The sequence below is a fragment of the Ranitomeya imitator genome, chromosome 9 (assembly GCF_032444005.1).
Source record: "Ranitomeya imitator isolate aRanImi1 chromosome 9, aRanImi1.pri, whole genome shotgun sequence".
NCBI classification, from domain to species: domain Eukaryota; kingdom Metazoa; phylum Chordata; class Amphibia; order Anura; family Dendrobatidae; genus Ranitomeya; species Ranitomeya imitator.
The window spans coordinates 21,014,325-21,029,851 of NC_091290.1; the positions used below are offsets into that span (position 1 = coordinate 21,014,325).

A 15,527-nucleotide genomic window follows, 5' to 3' on the forward strand; every position below is an offset into this window, starting at 1 on the left:
TCTTCCAGTGTATTACAAACCCCCTCCCCTCCCCCCCCCCCCCCATGACAGCTCCTTTCCAATGATACTTTTATTACTAGTATTGATGGCTCTTTGAGCCGCTTGACTCACTTATGACCGCTTATTCATCTAGCAATCTCCCCCATTCAAAGGCACTCAGTCTCCCATTTCCTATACCTAAAGGTACCTTCACACATAACGATATCGTTAACGATATCGTTGCTTTTTGTGACGTAGCAACGATATCGTTAAGGAAATCGTTCTGTGTGACAGCGACCAACGATCAGGCCCCTGCTGGGAGATCGTTGGTCGCTGAACAAAGTCCAGAACTTTATTTCGTCGCTGGATCTCCCGCTGACATCGCTGGATCGGCGTGTGTGACACCGATCCAGCGATGTCTTCACTGGTAACAAGGGTAAACAGGGCCGCACTTAGTAACCCGATGTTTACCCTGGTTACCAGCGTAAAAGTAAAAAAAAAAAAAAAAGACAGTACATACTTACCTTCCGCTGTCTGTCCCCGGCGCTCTGCTTCTCTGCACTGGCTGTGAGCGTCGGTCAGCCGGAAAGCAGAGTGGTGACGTCACCGCTCTGCTTTCCGGCCGCTGTGCTCACAGCCAGTACAGGAGGAGTGCAGAGAAGCCGAGCGTCGGGGACAGACAGCGGTAGGTAAGTATGTAGTGTTTGTTTTTTTTTAACTTTTACGCTGGTAACCAGGGTAAACATCGGGTTACTAAGCGCGGCCCTGCGCTTAGTAACCCGATGTTTACCCTGGTTACCGGCATCGTTGGTCGCTGGAGAGCTGTCTGTGTGACAGCTCTCCAGCGACCAAACAGCGATGCTGCAGCGATCCGGATCGTCGGTATCGCTGCAGCGTCGCTTAATGTGAAGGGGCCTTAATCATCCCAGCTCGAGCCACGGAGACCACATTTTGTCAAACATTTCTGTTTTCCCACGTCTTTTGTAGACCCCCTTTTCCAGATTGAGACCATGTTTAACATATTTCAGGAATTCACCCCTTGCAGGCGGCTCCTCCTTGATCCAATTCCGTGCTATCACCTTCCGAGCCATATATAACAGCCTAGCTATTGCTATCTTCCAGGTGTTATCCACTCTAATTTCCTCCACATATCCCAGTAGGCACACCATCGGATCTCTCGGCACTCTGCATTTATACGCCCCTTCCACACGACTCAGTACCACCAGCCAAAAAGCAACCAGTCTTGGACATGTCCACATCATGTGATATATTCCTGCATTCTCAGTCCTACATCTCAGGCATTCAGAGTCAGCACGCAACCCCGTTTTGTGTAACACTTCCGGTGATTTATAGACTCTGTGCAAGATGTACAGCTGCGATAGTCTATACGGCTCGCTCAGTGACACTCGTGGAACCCACTCCGATACCTACTCCCAGGTTTCATCCTCCATTGGGCCTAAATCTCTTTCCCACTTAGCTCTCGCTTTTAGAGGAAAATCCAGCAAATATGCATGTAGAAGGTCCTTATAGAGGGTGGAAATGACTCCCCTCGTGGACCCTTCCCCACACACGTATTCCAAAACTATGTCCTCTTGGATCCTAATGCCATCATGTTGTGATATTAATGAACACATTTAATGTTAATTTTTTATGCATTTTTTTGGGGGAAAAGTAGAGGAACGATGTAATACAAAAAAAGTTTGAAACGCTATGAATGCATTTATCGTACGGGTTAAATAATTTTATATTGTGATACATTTGCAAACATTCAATGTCTTGTTTTTTTTTTTAATGTCTATATTTATAACTGAGTAAATTGTGGGTGATACATTTTCAACCTTTTTTTTTTAAAAGATTATATTGCAGTATATAAAGTGATGGTCTCCCATGAAGCTTGGCCTGTGGCCGGGCATCACAGGGTTCTCAACATTAGGTGCGGGGGCTTCCAGCTGCTATCTAAACCCATCGGCACCCCCTGCGGTCACACATCTTGAATATCTATAGTAATATTTAAGGGGTTAAACAGCAGCAGTTAGATCTGGGTCACTTCACAGCGCCATCCTTTGCACCCCCATGTGTTGTGCATGAACTTCGCATGTTGGGAAGGGGATTAACCATCAATGCTGTAAAGTCTTGCAGAGTTCTGGTGTAAAGATTTTGAAAAGTTGCAACATTTTGGCGACTCATCAGACGCTCCAGATACATGAAGAGGGGTGCACCGCGAATCAGGAGCGTCTGACTCCAGCATGGATCCACATCAAAACCAGTGTGAACATCGCCGGTCTTAATGAATCGGGTTCTGGCCTAATTTTAGGAAGTGAAAAAGCAAGACTGAACTAGAATAACGGGAATCTGTGTCTAGGTCCTTTCCATGGAAACAGTTATAGAAGATCTGGGTCAATTCCATCATAACATTTTTTTATTTTTTATTATTATTATTTTTTTTTTTTTTTACAAAACATTGCAATCAAATTACAAAACAAAAATACAAAGAACACAAGGCTGGGCGTTTTTTTCTTCTTAAGTTTTTAATTTATCCATTAGATGAGTGGCAGCTACGTCTCTCCGCTTTCTTATAACGGGCAGATAATCCCCAGGAAACGCCCGGAGATTATAAACTGTGTTTATAGCTGCCTGTATTCTGTGAACGAGTTCCTCATAGGAGACGCTGCCTGCGGCCACAGAGCCGCACATGTAGGATACAGGCTGCAATAAATGGCAGATCTGAGACGTAGGCACAATTCAGCAGTGCAATATCTAAGAATTAATAATCGTACAGATGAGTATTGGGATTTTCAGGAAGAATTAATGTCTAGGGCGCAGAGGAAAATAAAGTAACTCGGGTCTATAATCCATAGAAAAATATCTCAGAATTGTCCCATAATCTCTACATAAGACATCAGTGCTCGTTAGCAGCAAGGAAACAGCCAGTATCACATCTTCTAGTGAGCGGAGTCACACACGGGGACATCCCTATAATCCTCATCTGCAAAAATGGAACAGGTGCTGGATCTCCGCTGCTTCAATGTAGCAGGAGTGAAACCCCCAGGAATAAATGGAAATTCATTTTGTGCCATAAAAATACCCAACTGGTGTAATTCTATTGATCCAGCATCGGATCAAAAATGGTTTTATACTAGAAAATATTAGCAGTAACAGCAGAATCTGACCGTCCCCGGCTGCTGATATTTTTGTTAACACGAATTCTGGAGAAACTTTTTTTTTTTTCTTTTAATGAAAAAGCAAAAATCTACAGCGCCACCTGCTGGCTGCCATTCATCAGTCCTAACTGTAGGACATAAGAAGTGCTCTCCTCGCTGCAGACAGGAGCTCAGTGACGGACGAGACGGAGGAGTCTGCGGCTCACGAGTCCGCATTGATCTCTTTCTTTAGAGTTTCCGCCAGCGTCGGGTCGGCTTCACCCAAGACCTCAATAAAGCTGTTCACCTACAAGCACAAGGGTGACATTAGGCCATTACAGCAGGTGGTATGGAACAGGAATGGCGACAAACTTATTTTTATACCGTAGATAATAGGGGAAATTAGTTATTTTCAAAAAGTCTGAATATAAAATACTCACAGACGTGCCATAGAGCGGGAGCAGAGTCCGCAGCGCGCACAAGGACGTCTCCTCGGTGATGTGTCCTTCCTTGAGGGCCTCTAGTATGTTCTCCTGGAGAGAATACAACATGTGGCATTAAGGAGTCGGGATGAGAAATAGAGCCGTGTAATAGGCAGGTGAATGCAGCAGAGCTGTAATACCAACTGCTGCCTGTACACAAGTGTGGCGCTGTTCCAAAAAAATAATCTTTTTCATCTCCCAACTAAACCTTTCCAATTCCTTTTGGAGTACAAATCATTCTAATATCCTAGAACTGTCCGGATTCTCATGCCCAGTTCCCTATAGGTCAGCATTCTGCCAGCACTATTAGGCTAGGTGCACACGTAGGAAATGTGGTGCAGAATTTTCTGCACTAAATCTGCATCTCCTGGTAGAATCCGCAGGTGCGTTTTTGATGTGTTTTTTATGCGGTTTTAGTGCATTTTTTGTGCGAAATTGATGTGGATTTTGTGCAGTTTTTACCACTGCAGATTTCTATTAATGGAGCGGTGCAGAAACGCTGCAGAACTGCACAAAAGTGACATGTACTTCTTTGAAATCTGCAGCGTTTCTGCGCAGATTTTTCTGCACAGCTCTTTTTTTTCACATTGATTTACATTGTACTGCAGAAAAACACGCTGCAGATCTGCACTAAATCTGCATCGTGTGCACATACCCTAAAGGTACCGTCACATTTAGCGACGCTGCAGCGATCTAGACAATGATCCCGATCGCTGCAGCGTCGCTGGAGAGCTGTCACACAGACAGCTCTCCAGCGACCAACTATGCAAAGTCCCCTGGTAACCAGGGTAAACATCGGGTTACTAAGCGCAGGGCCGCGCTTAGTAACCCGGTGTTTACCCTGGTTACCAGTGCTAATGTAAAAAAAAACAAACACTACATACTTACATTCCGGTGTCTGTCCCCTATCGCTGTGCTTTCCTGCACTGACTGTGAGCGCCGGCTGGCCGTAAAGCACAGCGGTGACGTCACGCTGTAATCTGCTTTACGGCTGGCCGGCGCTGACAGTGCAGGGAAGCAGAAAGCAGAGGGACGCGACAGACACCGGAATGTAAGTATGAAGTGTTTGTAAAAAAAAACAAAAACATTTACACTGGTAACCAGGGTAAACATCGGGTTATTAAGCGCAGCCCTGCGCTTAGTAACCCGATGTTTACCCTGGTTACCAGTGAAGACATCGCTGAATCGGCGTCACACACGCCGATTCAGCGATGTCTGCGGGAGATCCAGCGACGAAATAAAGTTCTGGCCTTTCTGCTCCGACCAACGATGTCACAGCAGGATCCTGATCGCTGCTGCGTGTCGAACACAACGATATCGCTATCCAGGACGCTGCAACGTCACGGATCGCTAGCGATATCGTTGTGAAGTTGGTCAGTGTGAAGGTGCCTTAAGGGCTGGACATGCCTTTCATTTACTTTCCAGAATGCATTGCTCCTACCTCTGCCCAATAGCTTGCTTGCTTTGTTTGCAAGATCTTTCTTCTACCTTCATGCAATTTTAGGCAGGAGACAAGGACCCGTCCCCACTTCCACCTCCAGCAACAGAGCAGATTGTTGGATCAGGCAGGGGCGAGCAAGTAAAGGTACCGTCACACTTAGCGACGCTGCAGCGATACCGACAATGATCCGGATCGCTGCAGCGTCGCTGTTTGGTCGCTGGAGAGCTGTCACACAGACCGCTCTCCAGCGACCAACGATGCCGGTAACCAGGGTAAACATCGGGTAACTAAGCGCAGGGCCGCGCTTAGTAACCCGATGTTTACCCTGGTTACCATCCTAAAAGTAAAAAAAACAAACACTACATACTTACCTACAGCCGTCTGTCCTCCAGCGCTGTGCTCTGCACTCCTCCTGTACTGTCTGTGTGAGCACAGCGGCCGGAAAGCAGAGCGGTGACGTCACCGCTCTGCTTTCCGGCTGACCGACGCTCACAGCCAGTACAGGAGGAGTGCAGAGCACAGCGCTGGAGGACAGACGGCTGTAGGTAAGTATGTAGTGTTTGTTTTTTTTACTTTTAGGATGGTAACCAGGGTAAACATCGGGTTACTAAGCGCGGCCCTGCGCTTAGTTACCCGATGTTTACCCTGGTTACCAGTGAAGACATCGCTGAATCGGCGTCACACACGCCGATTCAGCGATGTCTGCGGGGAGTCCAGCGACCAAATAAAGTTCTGGACTTTCTTCCCCGACCAGCGACAGCACAGCAAGGGCCTGATCGCTGCTGCCTGTCACACTGGACGATATCGCTAGCGAGGACGCTGCAACGTCACGGGGTGCATTAAAAGAGGTCTGGATACACATGATGAGAGCATTATACTGCCTCTGTACAAATCCCTAGTTAGACCGCACATGGAGTACTGTGTCCAGTTTTGGGCACCGGTGCTCAGGAAGGATATAATGGAACTAGAGAGAGTACAAAGGAGGGCAACAAAATTAATAAAGGGGATGGGAGAACTACAATACCCAGATAGATTAGCGAAATTAGGATTATTTAGTCTAGAAAAAAGACGACTGAGGGGCGATCTAATAACCATGTATAAGTATATAAGGGGACAATACAAATATCTCGCTGAGGATCTGTTTATACCAAGGAAGGTGACGGGCACAAGGGGGCATTCTTTGCGTCTGGAGGAGAGAAGGTTTTTCCACCAACATAGAAGAGGATTCTTTACTGTTAGGGCAGTGAGAATCTGGAATTGCTTGCCTGAGGAGGTGGTGATGGCGAACTCAGTCGAGGGGTTCAAGAGAGGCCTGGATGTCTTCCTGGAGCAGAACAATATTGTATCATACAATTATTAGGTTCTGTAGAAGGACGTAGATCTGGGTATTTATTATGATGGAATATAGGCTGAACTGGATGGACAAATGTCTTTTTTCGGCCTTACTAACTATGTTACTATGTTACTATGATATCGTCTAGTGTGACGGTACCTTTACACAGAAGGGAGACACCTAGTAATTGGCGCTGTGGAATGGCAACATCACTTGCAAACATTTGATTTAGAAATTATATGAATTTGTGTGAAGGTGCAGAGATCCTTTATTATCTCATGCCCTTAACCACACAAGGCTGCACGATGCCGAACGTCTCTGTACAAGCAATGCTCGGGGCAGAGAACTTCAGTAATATGGCATCCAATGGAGCAATCTGATTATTTTTAATTTTACCTTTGTCAATTGAGACAAGATGGTAGATAGAAATTCGCAGCAGACGTCCTTTAGGATTTTTAAATGGAAATTTTCCTCGGTTACATCATCTTCTGGCTCGGCTTGATCAGGAAGACTTTTATCCTGGCTCTTCCTTGGACACATCTCCTGATTCTCCAAGATCCGGCTCAGGCTCCCAATGAGAGCGAGATCTGGAAACAGAAAGCCATGATGCTGGAGATCGATATAATCCACCGCTCATTAATCTGAGGACTAGCGCCCTCCACTGGTGAAGCAGTAATTACACCGTATAATCCAGGTTGCTGCAGACAACATAGAACTGATAATTACTTTTCCTGATCGCTGTGTACTCCTGATCCGTCTGGGATGCGAACATGACAAACATGACGGTCAGGACAGAGTATAAGATGATTTTCTGCTCTTGTATGATGACAGGAGGGTCGTCCGGCTGGCACAAGTTCCGGCACGCGAGATCGAACAAGAACTCATATGTCTGCTTTGCATCTTCTGGATATTGTACTGTAGGGAGACACAGATCACAATGAAATTACTGGATATTTAAAGCATTGATATAAACTTTATGGTGATGTCTACTCCAAAGGACGAGGTTACAGGGTTCAGCGTTTACTCCACAGTTCACACTACTGCATCTACTAGGAGTAAGGGTACCATCACACTGAAACGACGCTGCAGCGATACGACAACGATGTCGATCGCTGCAGCGTCGCTGTTTGGTCGCTGGAGAGCTGTCACACAGACCGCTCTCCAGCGACCAACGATCCCAAGGTCCCCGGTAACCAGGGTAAACATCGGGTTACTAAGCGCAGGGCCGCGCTTAGTAACTCGATGTTTACCCTGGTTACCAGCGTAAACGTAAAAAAAACAAACATTACATACTTACATTCCGTGTCTGTCCTCCGGCGCTGTGCTTTCCTCTGCACTGTCAGCGCCGGTCAGCCGTAAAGCAGAGCGGTGACGTCACCGCTGTGCTTTCTGGCTGGCCGGCGCTGACACAGGATGCAGGAGGAGTGCAGAGAAGCACAGCGCCGGGGACAGACAGCTGAAGGTAAGTATGTGGTGTTTGTTTTTTTTACGTTTACGCTGGTAACCAGGGTAAACATCGGGTTACTAAGCGCGGCCCTGCGCTTAGTAACCCAATGTTTACCCTGGTTACCAGTGAAGACATCGCTGAATCGGCGTCACACACGCCGATCCAGCGATGTCAGCGGGAGATCCAGCGACGAAAAAGTTTCAGACGATCTGCTACGACGTACGATTCTCAGCAGGGTCCCTGATCGCAGTGGCGTGTCAGACACAGCGAAATCGTAACGATATCGCTGGAACGTCACGGATCGTGCCGTCCTAGCGATCAAAGTGCCACTGTGTGACGGTACCCTAACCCAGATATAGGGGCCACAATACACTGATGAGGCTTCTGCCCCAGGCAGCTTCATGTCCCACCTTCTGGCTCTTCAGGGGACCTACCTATGGAATGAATACCCTCATCCACAGTCGACACCAGCTGTAGTGTGTGCATATAGACCTCAAGGCCCTCGGGACTGTCATTCCTGGAAAAGGGAATCAATAAACTGTCAGATTAATGTTCTTATTGTAACATCTTAGGAGAAAAAAATGGGAATCGACCTTGTGAGAGCACAGGAGGGCAGGGGTTAATGCTAGATACAATTATACGGAGCATTGCCCGATCCTGCGCTCTATTTTATGTAATGTCTACGGGGTTATCAGGGCTGGAGGAGGAAAATGAACAGCAGGTAAGTAAGGACCCACTTTAGCTGTTTTGCGGCCTCCAGCAGTGATGGCACCAGTCCGAGCACCGGCGGCGTCTCTTCATTGTCATTTTCCGATGTTGCCGTCTGTTGGCATCCAGGATTTATCCATTCAATCATCAATTCTTCATCTACATCAAAAAGTTTGTCCACCAGCTCCCCAACTTTAACCAGCAGATCCCCTGGAAAGAAGCATACAGAAAGCAAAATAAAAGCCAAAGGGGTTATCCTAGTAGTGGACAACTCCTCTAATATTTGAGAGGAGGGCAAGGAGTCCATTGGTAGTAAAACAGGCTTATCCCAATTGATCAACAAACCCGACCACTGACCAAATTTCACTATTAGGCCGGTGTCCCACTTGCAACTGCAATGTGAGAAACTCGCGCCTCATTACCCGGCACTCGGGACTGGAGTCGCATGTATTTCTATGCAGCTGAACGCTCCGGTCCGAATGCCGGCGGCAGTGCCGGGTATTGAGGCGTGAAATGTGACCCCGGCCTTATACTCATTATTGGACCTACTGAGGTAATGATGTCCGTTATAAGAAGCAGCATGTCATCTGCATGCAGGCATACAGTCCTCTATTTCCCACATATGAGTAACACACAACCCCTTGGTTCTCTCAATTGACATGCCAATGTAAATAAGGGGTATTAGTGGGCAGCCCTGCCTAGCGCCTCCCTAGTTTAAATACCCCTGAGAGTTTACAGTTTACTCGTAGCCGAGCGGATGGCCAACTCTCCACTTCATGTAATCCTTACTGCAGTGCTACAAGAGGGCAGAAGACCCCATTTTACAGACATATGGGGAACCCATAGACGGCCACATAGTGTACCATTAGTGCTCACCTCACCCTGGCAATACATGTGAGCAGCCAACAGACAGACATGTCTGTAACCAGTCGGCTGAGGGGCCGCAAAAACAGTGTGATCGCATGTGGCCCCCAGGCTGCACATCCCCGGTGTGGACTGTATACAGATCTATCCACTGCAAGCAGGACCAAGTACCAGTGTCCTCATTCACTGACAGCAGGCAGAGATCTCCAAAACTATGAGCGGTGGAAGGTTGTGGTACTTCACATGCATACAGTCTCTATAATCATTTACATAGTACTTCGATAAGACTTGGGGCTAACAGGACTGAATACGGTGAGGTATATTGGGAATTAATAATGAGAGATTTTATTTATAAAGAACGGTTTGTCCTGACGGGATCTGATCCTGTTCTCACTAAATATACAGCTGCCATCCGGAGCGGTAATACAAAGCAATGGTTATATACAGAATAGGTGTAGGTCCGTATATGAGAAGACTCCGCTGCTTAATGACATCTCTGCGCCTACCGGACTTACTGGGTTATGCTCACACTGTGATTTTGCCCCGTCTATACTTTGTATAGTGAGAAATACATGTACAGTAGTGCTATATGCAGCAGCATACTAACTCTCCAACACATGAAGATGGAAACTCCCTCGACTTGGTCTTCTCCCGGCTTTGCTCAGTGGACGATTTCACAAACTCCCCTCTCCCACTCTCTGACCACAACCTTCTTTCATTCTCTATCAAGAACTGGAGAAAATCTAATCTACCCGAAGATTTCATCCATTATAAGTTCATGCTAAAAACATACAACTCTGCCCTTCACCTCTCCAAACAAACCTATTTCAACACCCTCATCACCTCACTGTCAAATAACCCCAAACGTCTCTGACACTTTCCAGTCCCTACTCAACCCAAGAGAGCAGGCCCCAACCACAGATCTCCACGCTGACGATCTGGCCAATTACTTTAAAGAAAAAATTGACCACATTCAACAGGAAATCATCTCCCAATCTCTTCATACCATGCACTGTCCTCCCTCCCCACTGCATCTAGTTCACTCTCTGACTTTGAAGCAGTTACAGAAGAAGAAGTAAGCAGGCTCCTTGCATCTTCTCGCCCGACCACTTGCACCAGTGACCCCATTCCTTCACATCTCCTCCAGTCCCTTTCCCCGGCTGTGACCTCTCACCTAACAAAAATATTCAACCTTTCCCTCGCTTCTGGTATTTTTCCCTCCTCATTTAAGCATGCCATCATACATCCATTACTTATAAAACCATCCCTCAACCAAAACTGTGTCGCTAATTATAGACCTGTCTCTAATCTTCCCTTCATCTCTAACCTCCTCGAACGCCTGGTCCACTCCAGTCTTACCCGCTATCTCTCAGATAACTCTCTTCTCGACCCTCTTCAATCTGGTTTCCGCTCTTTACACTCTACTGAAACTGCCCTCACTAAAGTCTTTAATGATCTACTAACAGCTAAATCTAATGGTCACTACTCCATGCTAATTCTCTTGGATCTCTCTGCAGCATTCGACACTGTGGATCATCAGCTCCTCCTCACTATGCTCCGCTCCATCGGCCTCAAGGACACCGTTCTCTCCTGGTTCTCCTCCTATCTCTCTGACCGATCCTTCACTGTATGTTTTGCTGGTTCCTTCTCCTCTCACCTTCCCCTTACTGTTGGGGTTCCTCAAGGATCAGTCCTAGGCCCCCTCCTCTTCTCGTTGTATACTGCCCCTATTGGACAATCAGTAGATTTGGGTTCCAGTACCATCTCTATGCTGACGACACCCAATTATACACCTCTTCTCCTGTTATCACGCCAACCTTTTTAGAAAACACCAGTGATTGTCTTACCGCTGTCTCTAACATCATGTCCTCCCTCTATCTGAAACTGAACCTGTCAAAAACTGAACTCCTCGTGTTCTCTCCCTCTACTAACCTACCTTTGCCTGACATTGCCGCCTCCGTGTGCGGGTCCACCATTACTCCCAAGCAACATGCCCGCTGCCTTGGGGTCATCCTTGATTCTGACCTTTCATTCACCCCCCACATCCGATCACTGACTCGCTCTTCTTATCTGCACCTCAAAAACATTTCTAGAATTCGCCCTTTTCTTACTTTCGACTCTGCAAAAACTCTTACTGTTTCACGTATTCATGCTCGTTTGGACTATTGTAACTCTCTACTAATCGGCCTCCCTCTTACCAAACTCTCCCTGCTCCAATCTGTCCTGAATGCTGCTGCCAGGATCATATTCCTCACCAACCGTTACACCGATGCCTCTACCTTGTGCCAGTCATTACACTGGCTACCCATCCACTCCAGAATCCAGTACAAAACTACTACCCTCATCCACAAAGCACTCCATGGCTCAGCACCACCCTACATCTCCTCCCTGGTATCAGTCTACCACCCTACCCGTGCCCTCCGCTCCGCTAATGACCTCAGGTTAGCATCCTCAATAATCAGAACCTCCCACTCCCGTCTCCAAGACTTTACACGTGCTGCGCCGATTCTTTGGAATGCACTACCTAGGTTAATACGATTAATCCCCACAGTATTAAGCGTGCCCTAAGAACTCATTTGTTCAGATTGGCCTACCGCCTCAACACATTAACCTAATGATCCCGGTGTGGCCTATCATAAAAAAAACAAAACAATCAGGTTCCTCGTATCATGTTCTCATACACTTTATGCAGTTAATAGCCCTCTGTGTCTGTACTGCTACATACTAACGCTGATAACTGGTTCATGCAGCTTTACATGAACACCCGATCCTTACACTATGGCCGGTCCGACTAACTAAAGCAATTGTTACCATCCACCTTTCGTGTCTCCCCTTTTCCTCATAGTTTGTAACTTGCGAGCAGCAGGGCCCTCATTCCTCTTGGTATCTATTCTGATCTGTGATTTCTGTTATGCTGTAATGTCTATTGTCGGTACAAGTCCCCTCTATAATTTGTAAAGCGCTGCGGAATATGTTGGCGCTATATAAATAAAATTATTATTATTATTATTATATGGAATAGGGAGTTTATGGTCTTAGAACAATTTGCTCATCTTAGTTTTTTTTCTGACTGAGTAGAAAAAGGAAAACGTCTTTTTGATTTTTCTGCTATATAGTGAGCAGAAAAAGAGAAAATGCAGAACAGTGTAGTGGTCTATGGTATTCCATCCAGCAGGAAAAAAACTACTCCATTAAACTCATGATATTTTTTTGGCAGGTGATTGTTATACGGAGGCTCCGATGAGGTGTCCAACATACAAGTCACAAGCTTTTCCCAGTGTATAGGGTTATCGGAGGCAGTAAAGTGATGTGCACATAGCCTTCCATACTGTACCATTGGTGGAGCTGCTCATGATGAAGCAGAGGTTGTCTCGGACACTCGGGCATTTCCTGATCCTTTCCAACCAAGTGCTCACCACATCAACCCGAGACACACATGTCAGCAGCAGCCTGGAACAGAGAAGGGACTAGGATAAAGCTTATACGTCTTGGGGGATTTACTCCTCTACATTTCTATACATTTTATGACATGATCAAAACATAATGGACCTCCAGCGATCAGTGTGGGATAGCCTGGAAGTAAGTGCTCACTCCTCCTGCAGGGAAAGCATTACATATCCCCATTAATAGGTTGTATGTGTGATATAGGACAAGACGGGTCCTCCAGAGAGAAGGAGTATGCAGATAACATTCTGGATAAAAGATGAGGATCCTGAAAAGGAGACCCTCACCATTAATTCAGAATTCTCTACTAGGGGGCATGAAATGAGCTTTCTAAGATTAACAATATCCTCCAAATCTTCCATGGGCATTACAAGAGGGCAATTCTGAAAACCTCACTAGACACACTAAATAATAACGACCTCACTAGACACACGAAAAAGAGATCATTCTGGGGCGCAGCTGCTGCGGCAGAGTAAGTTAAAGGGGTAAGAGGGCAATAGAAAGTGCTACACAGCCTTCATTCACTCCACCGGAAATAGGAACAGAGCAGAGCTCACAACAGTTGGCCTTTTTGCTTGAAGTCGCTCGTGATATAAAGACCAGCTGCATGGTCAGAAGGTTGGTTGTGGATTGTGTACTGAACCCCCGACTGATCATTAAAACAGGGGAAGAATCATTAGCCGGGCCCAGTTCTCCCGAGACTCTCAGTAGAACGTCGGTGGAGTCCATCTTCCTCCTTGGAGGAGATCAATGCTCAGCTAAGGATTTTTCACCTCCGCCAGTCAAAATTACACTATTTCAGCATTTATTGACAATGGACAGGTTTACTCAGTGTACACAAAACATAGCATTTGCAGATTTTGACTTGTTTTATGTTGTTTTCTCTGTTCATAGACATTCATAGAATCTGGAAAAAGTTGAGGAGATCCAACAGGACCTTCTCGTATGTTGACACCATATTCCGGGGATAATTCAGGCACGTCTGTGATGATACATGCACCTACCTGGTAGTTTCCAGCAGGGTTGGGGGGTCCGTGTCACACATCAGCAGCAGCAGAACGTCTCTACAAAATGGGCAAAAGCCGAAAACAGTGAAAAGTCAATTGCTTATTGTTTTCTGATCAAACAGTGGTAAGTACTGAGCTCCGAGCACTTACCCCAAGTCCTCGTTCTTACTGATGGCTATACATGTCTCCTGGAAGCACGCCATGTTACCCAGGATCCCCACACAGATCTCCTGGAGGGAAGAGACATTTTACAGGACGCTGCACTCTGTATATCAGTCTGATAATCCGGCATTTTATTACTTACTGTTAGACGGTTGCATTTTGACTTTGAGATGATGCCTAAAAATATTTCTGGAGCATTAAACTCTTTAAGGAAGAGCGCCACCTCCTGGAATAGAATAAAATAACAATTACATGGAATCTATATGACTAATAGTATATGTGATTATCAGTGATTAGAGCCAACTCCAGTCACTGCTGTTACAGTGGGTGACAACTGGCACCTGCATGGTACAGTGCGGGATGCAATGGGGTTAAGGGGTATTCCAGTCACAAAATGTTTCTACTTTCCCTTCAAATGTCTTACTGTTGCATCTCCAAAGTTCCCCCTTGTTTGTAGCCTTCCAAGTGTCCTAATAACTAATCAGTACCTTGGTCCAAACAACTAGGCTCCTAAATTCTGTGGTACGTTAAGGTGCCATCAGTAGTGTTGAGAGAATTTGTTTGGATTGGGTTCCGAATACGAGCGGCATCGAATATTGCTTTTGCAATATTCGTTGAACACAGCCGAACGCCATTAGAGTCAATGGGAGTAGAATTTAATGAATATGTTCGGAACCGAAGATCAAACATATAATCGGCACGAATATGGTATCAATATGGCAGAAATACGGCAAATTCAGATTCGGCGACCAAATCTGAACAAATTCACTCAACTCAAGTCATCAGCCAAGGTCTGAAGGTGATAATTTTCATCTGTCCTGTACTGTGGGGAAAATACGTATTTCATACACTGACGATTTTGCAAGTTTTCCCATCTACAAAGAATGGAGAGGTCTATAATTTTTATCGTAGGTACACTTCACCTGTGAGAGACAGAATCTAAAAATAAAACCAGAAAATCACATTGTATGATTTTTAAATAATTAAATTGCATGAAATAAGTATTTGATCACCGACCAACCAGCAAGAATTCGGCTCTCACAGACCTGTTAGTTTTTCTGCAAGAAGCCTCCTACTCCGCACTCTGGATTAATTGCATTTGTTTGTGTGGACAGGTGCGTTTTATACAGGTAACGAGTTCAATCAATCGCACTCCAGCCTCTCCACCATGGCTAAGAGCAAAAATCTGTATCAAGACACAAGGGACAAAATTGTAGACCTGCACAAGGCTGGGATGGGCTACAGGACAATCGGCAAGCATCTTGGTGAGCAGGCAACAACTGATGGCACAATTATTAGAAAATGGAAGAAACACAACATGACTGTCAATCTTCCTCGATCTGAGGCTCCATGCAGGATCTCACCTCTTGGGGTAAGGATGATTCTGAGAAAGGTCAGGAATCAACCCCGAACTACACAAGAGGACCTGGTCAATGTCCTGATGAGAGCTTGGACCACAGTATCAAACATTACCAATACTAACACACTAAACATCATGGATTGAAATCCTGTAGGGCAGG

General features: G+C 45.9%; 1 protein-coding gene across 1 annotated transcript in view; it reads right to left on the bottom strand.

Moving 5' to 3' along the window:
- Positions 1-2,380: 2,380 nt before the first annotated feature.
- Positions 2,381-15,527, bottom strand: part of SAAL1 (serum amyloid A like 1) — a 57,411-nt gene continuing 44,264 nt past the window's right edge. Inside the window, exons 4-13 of the mRNA XM_069740249.1 lie at positions 14,150-14,233; positions 13,996-14,075; positions 13,843-13,902; positions 12,729-12,844; positions 8,560-8,740; positions 8,257-8,339; positions 7,102-7,290; positions 6,772-6,962; positions 3,560-3,652; positions 2,381-3,426 (exon numbers count right to left, since the gene is read on the bottom strand). Coding sequence (XP_069596350.1) covers positions 3,343-3,426; positions 3,560-3,652; positions 6,772-6,962; positions 7,102-7,290; positions 8,257-8,339; positions 8,560-8,740; positions 12,729-12,844; positions 13,843-13,902; positions 13,996-14,075; positions 14,150-14,233 — 1,161 coding nt within the window. The 3' untranslated portion in view covers positions 2,381-3,342. The remainder of the gene's footprint in view (positions 3,427-3,559; positions 3,653-6,771; positions 6,963-7,101; positions 7,291-8,256; positions 8,340-8,559; positions 8,741-12,728; positions 12,845-13,842; positions 13,903-13,995; positions 14,076-14,149; positions 14,234-15,527) is intronic.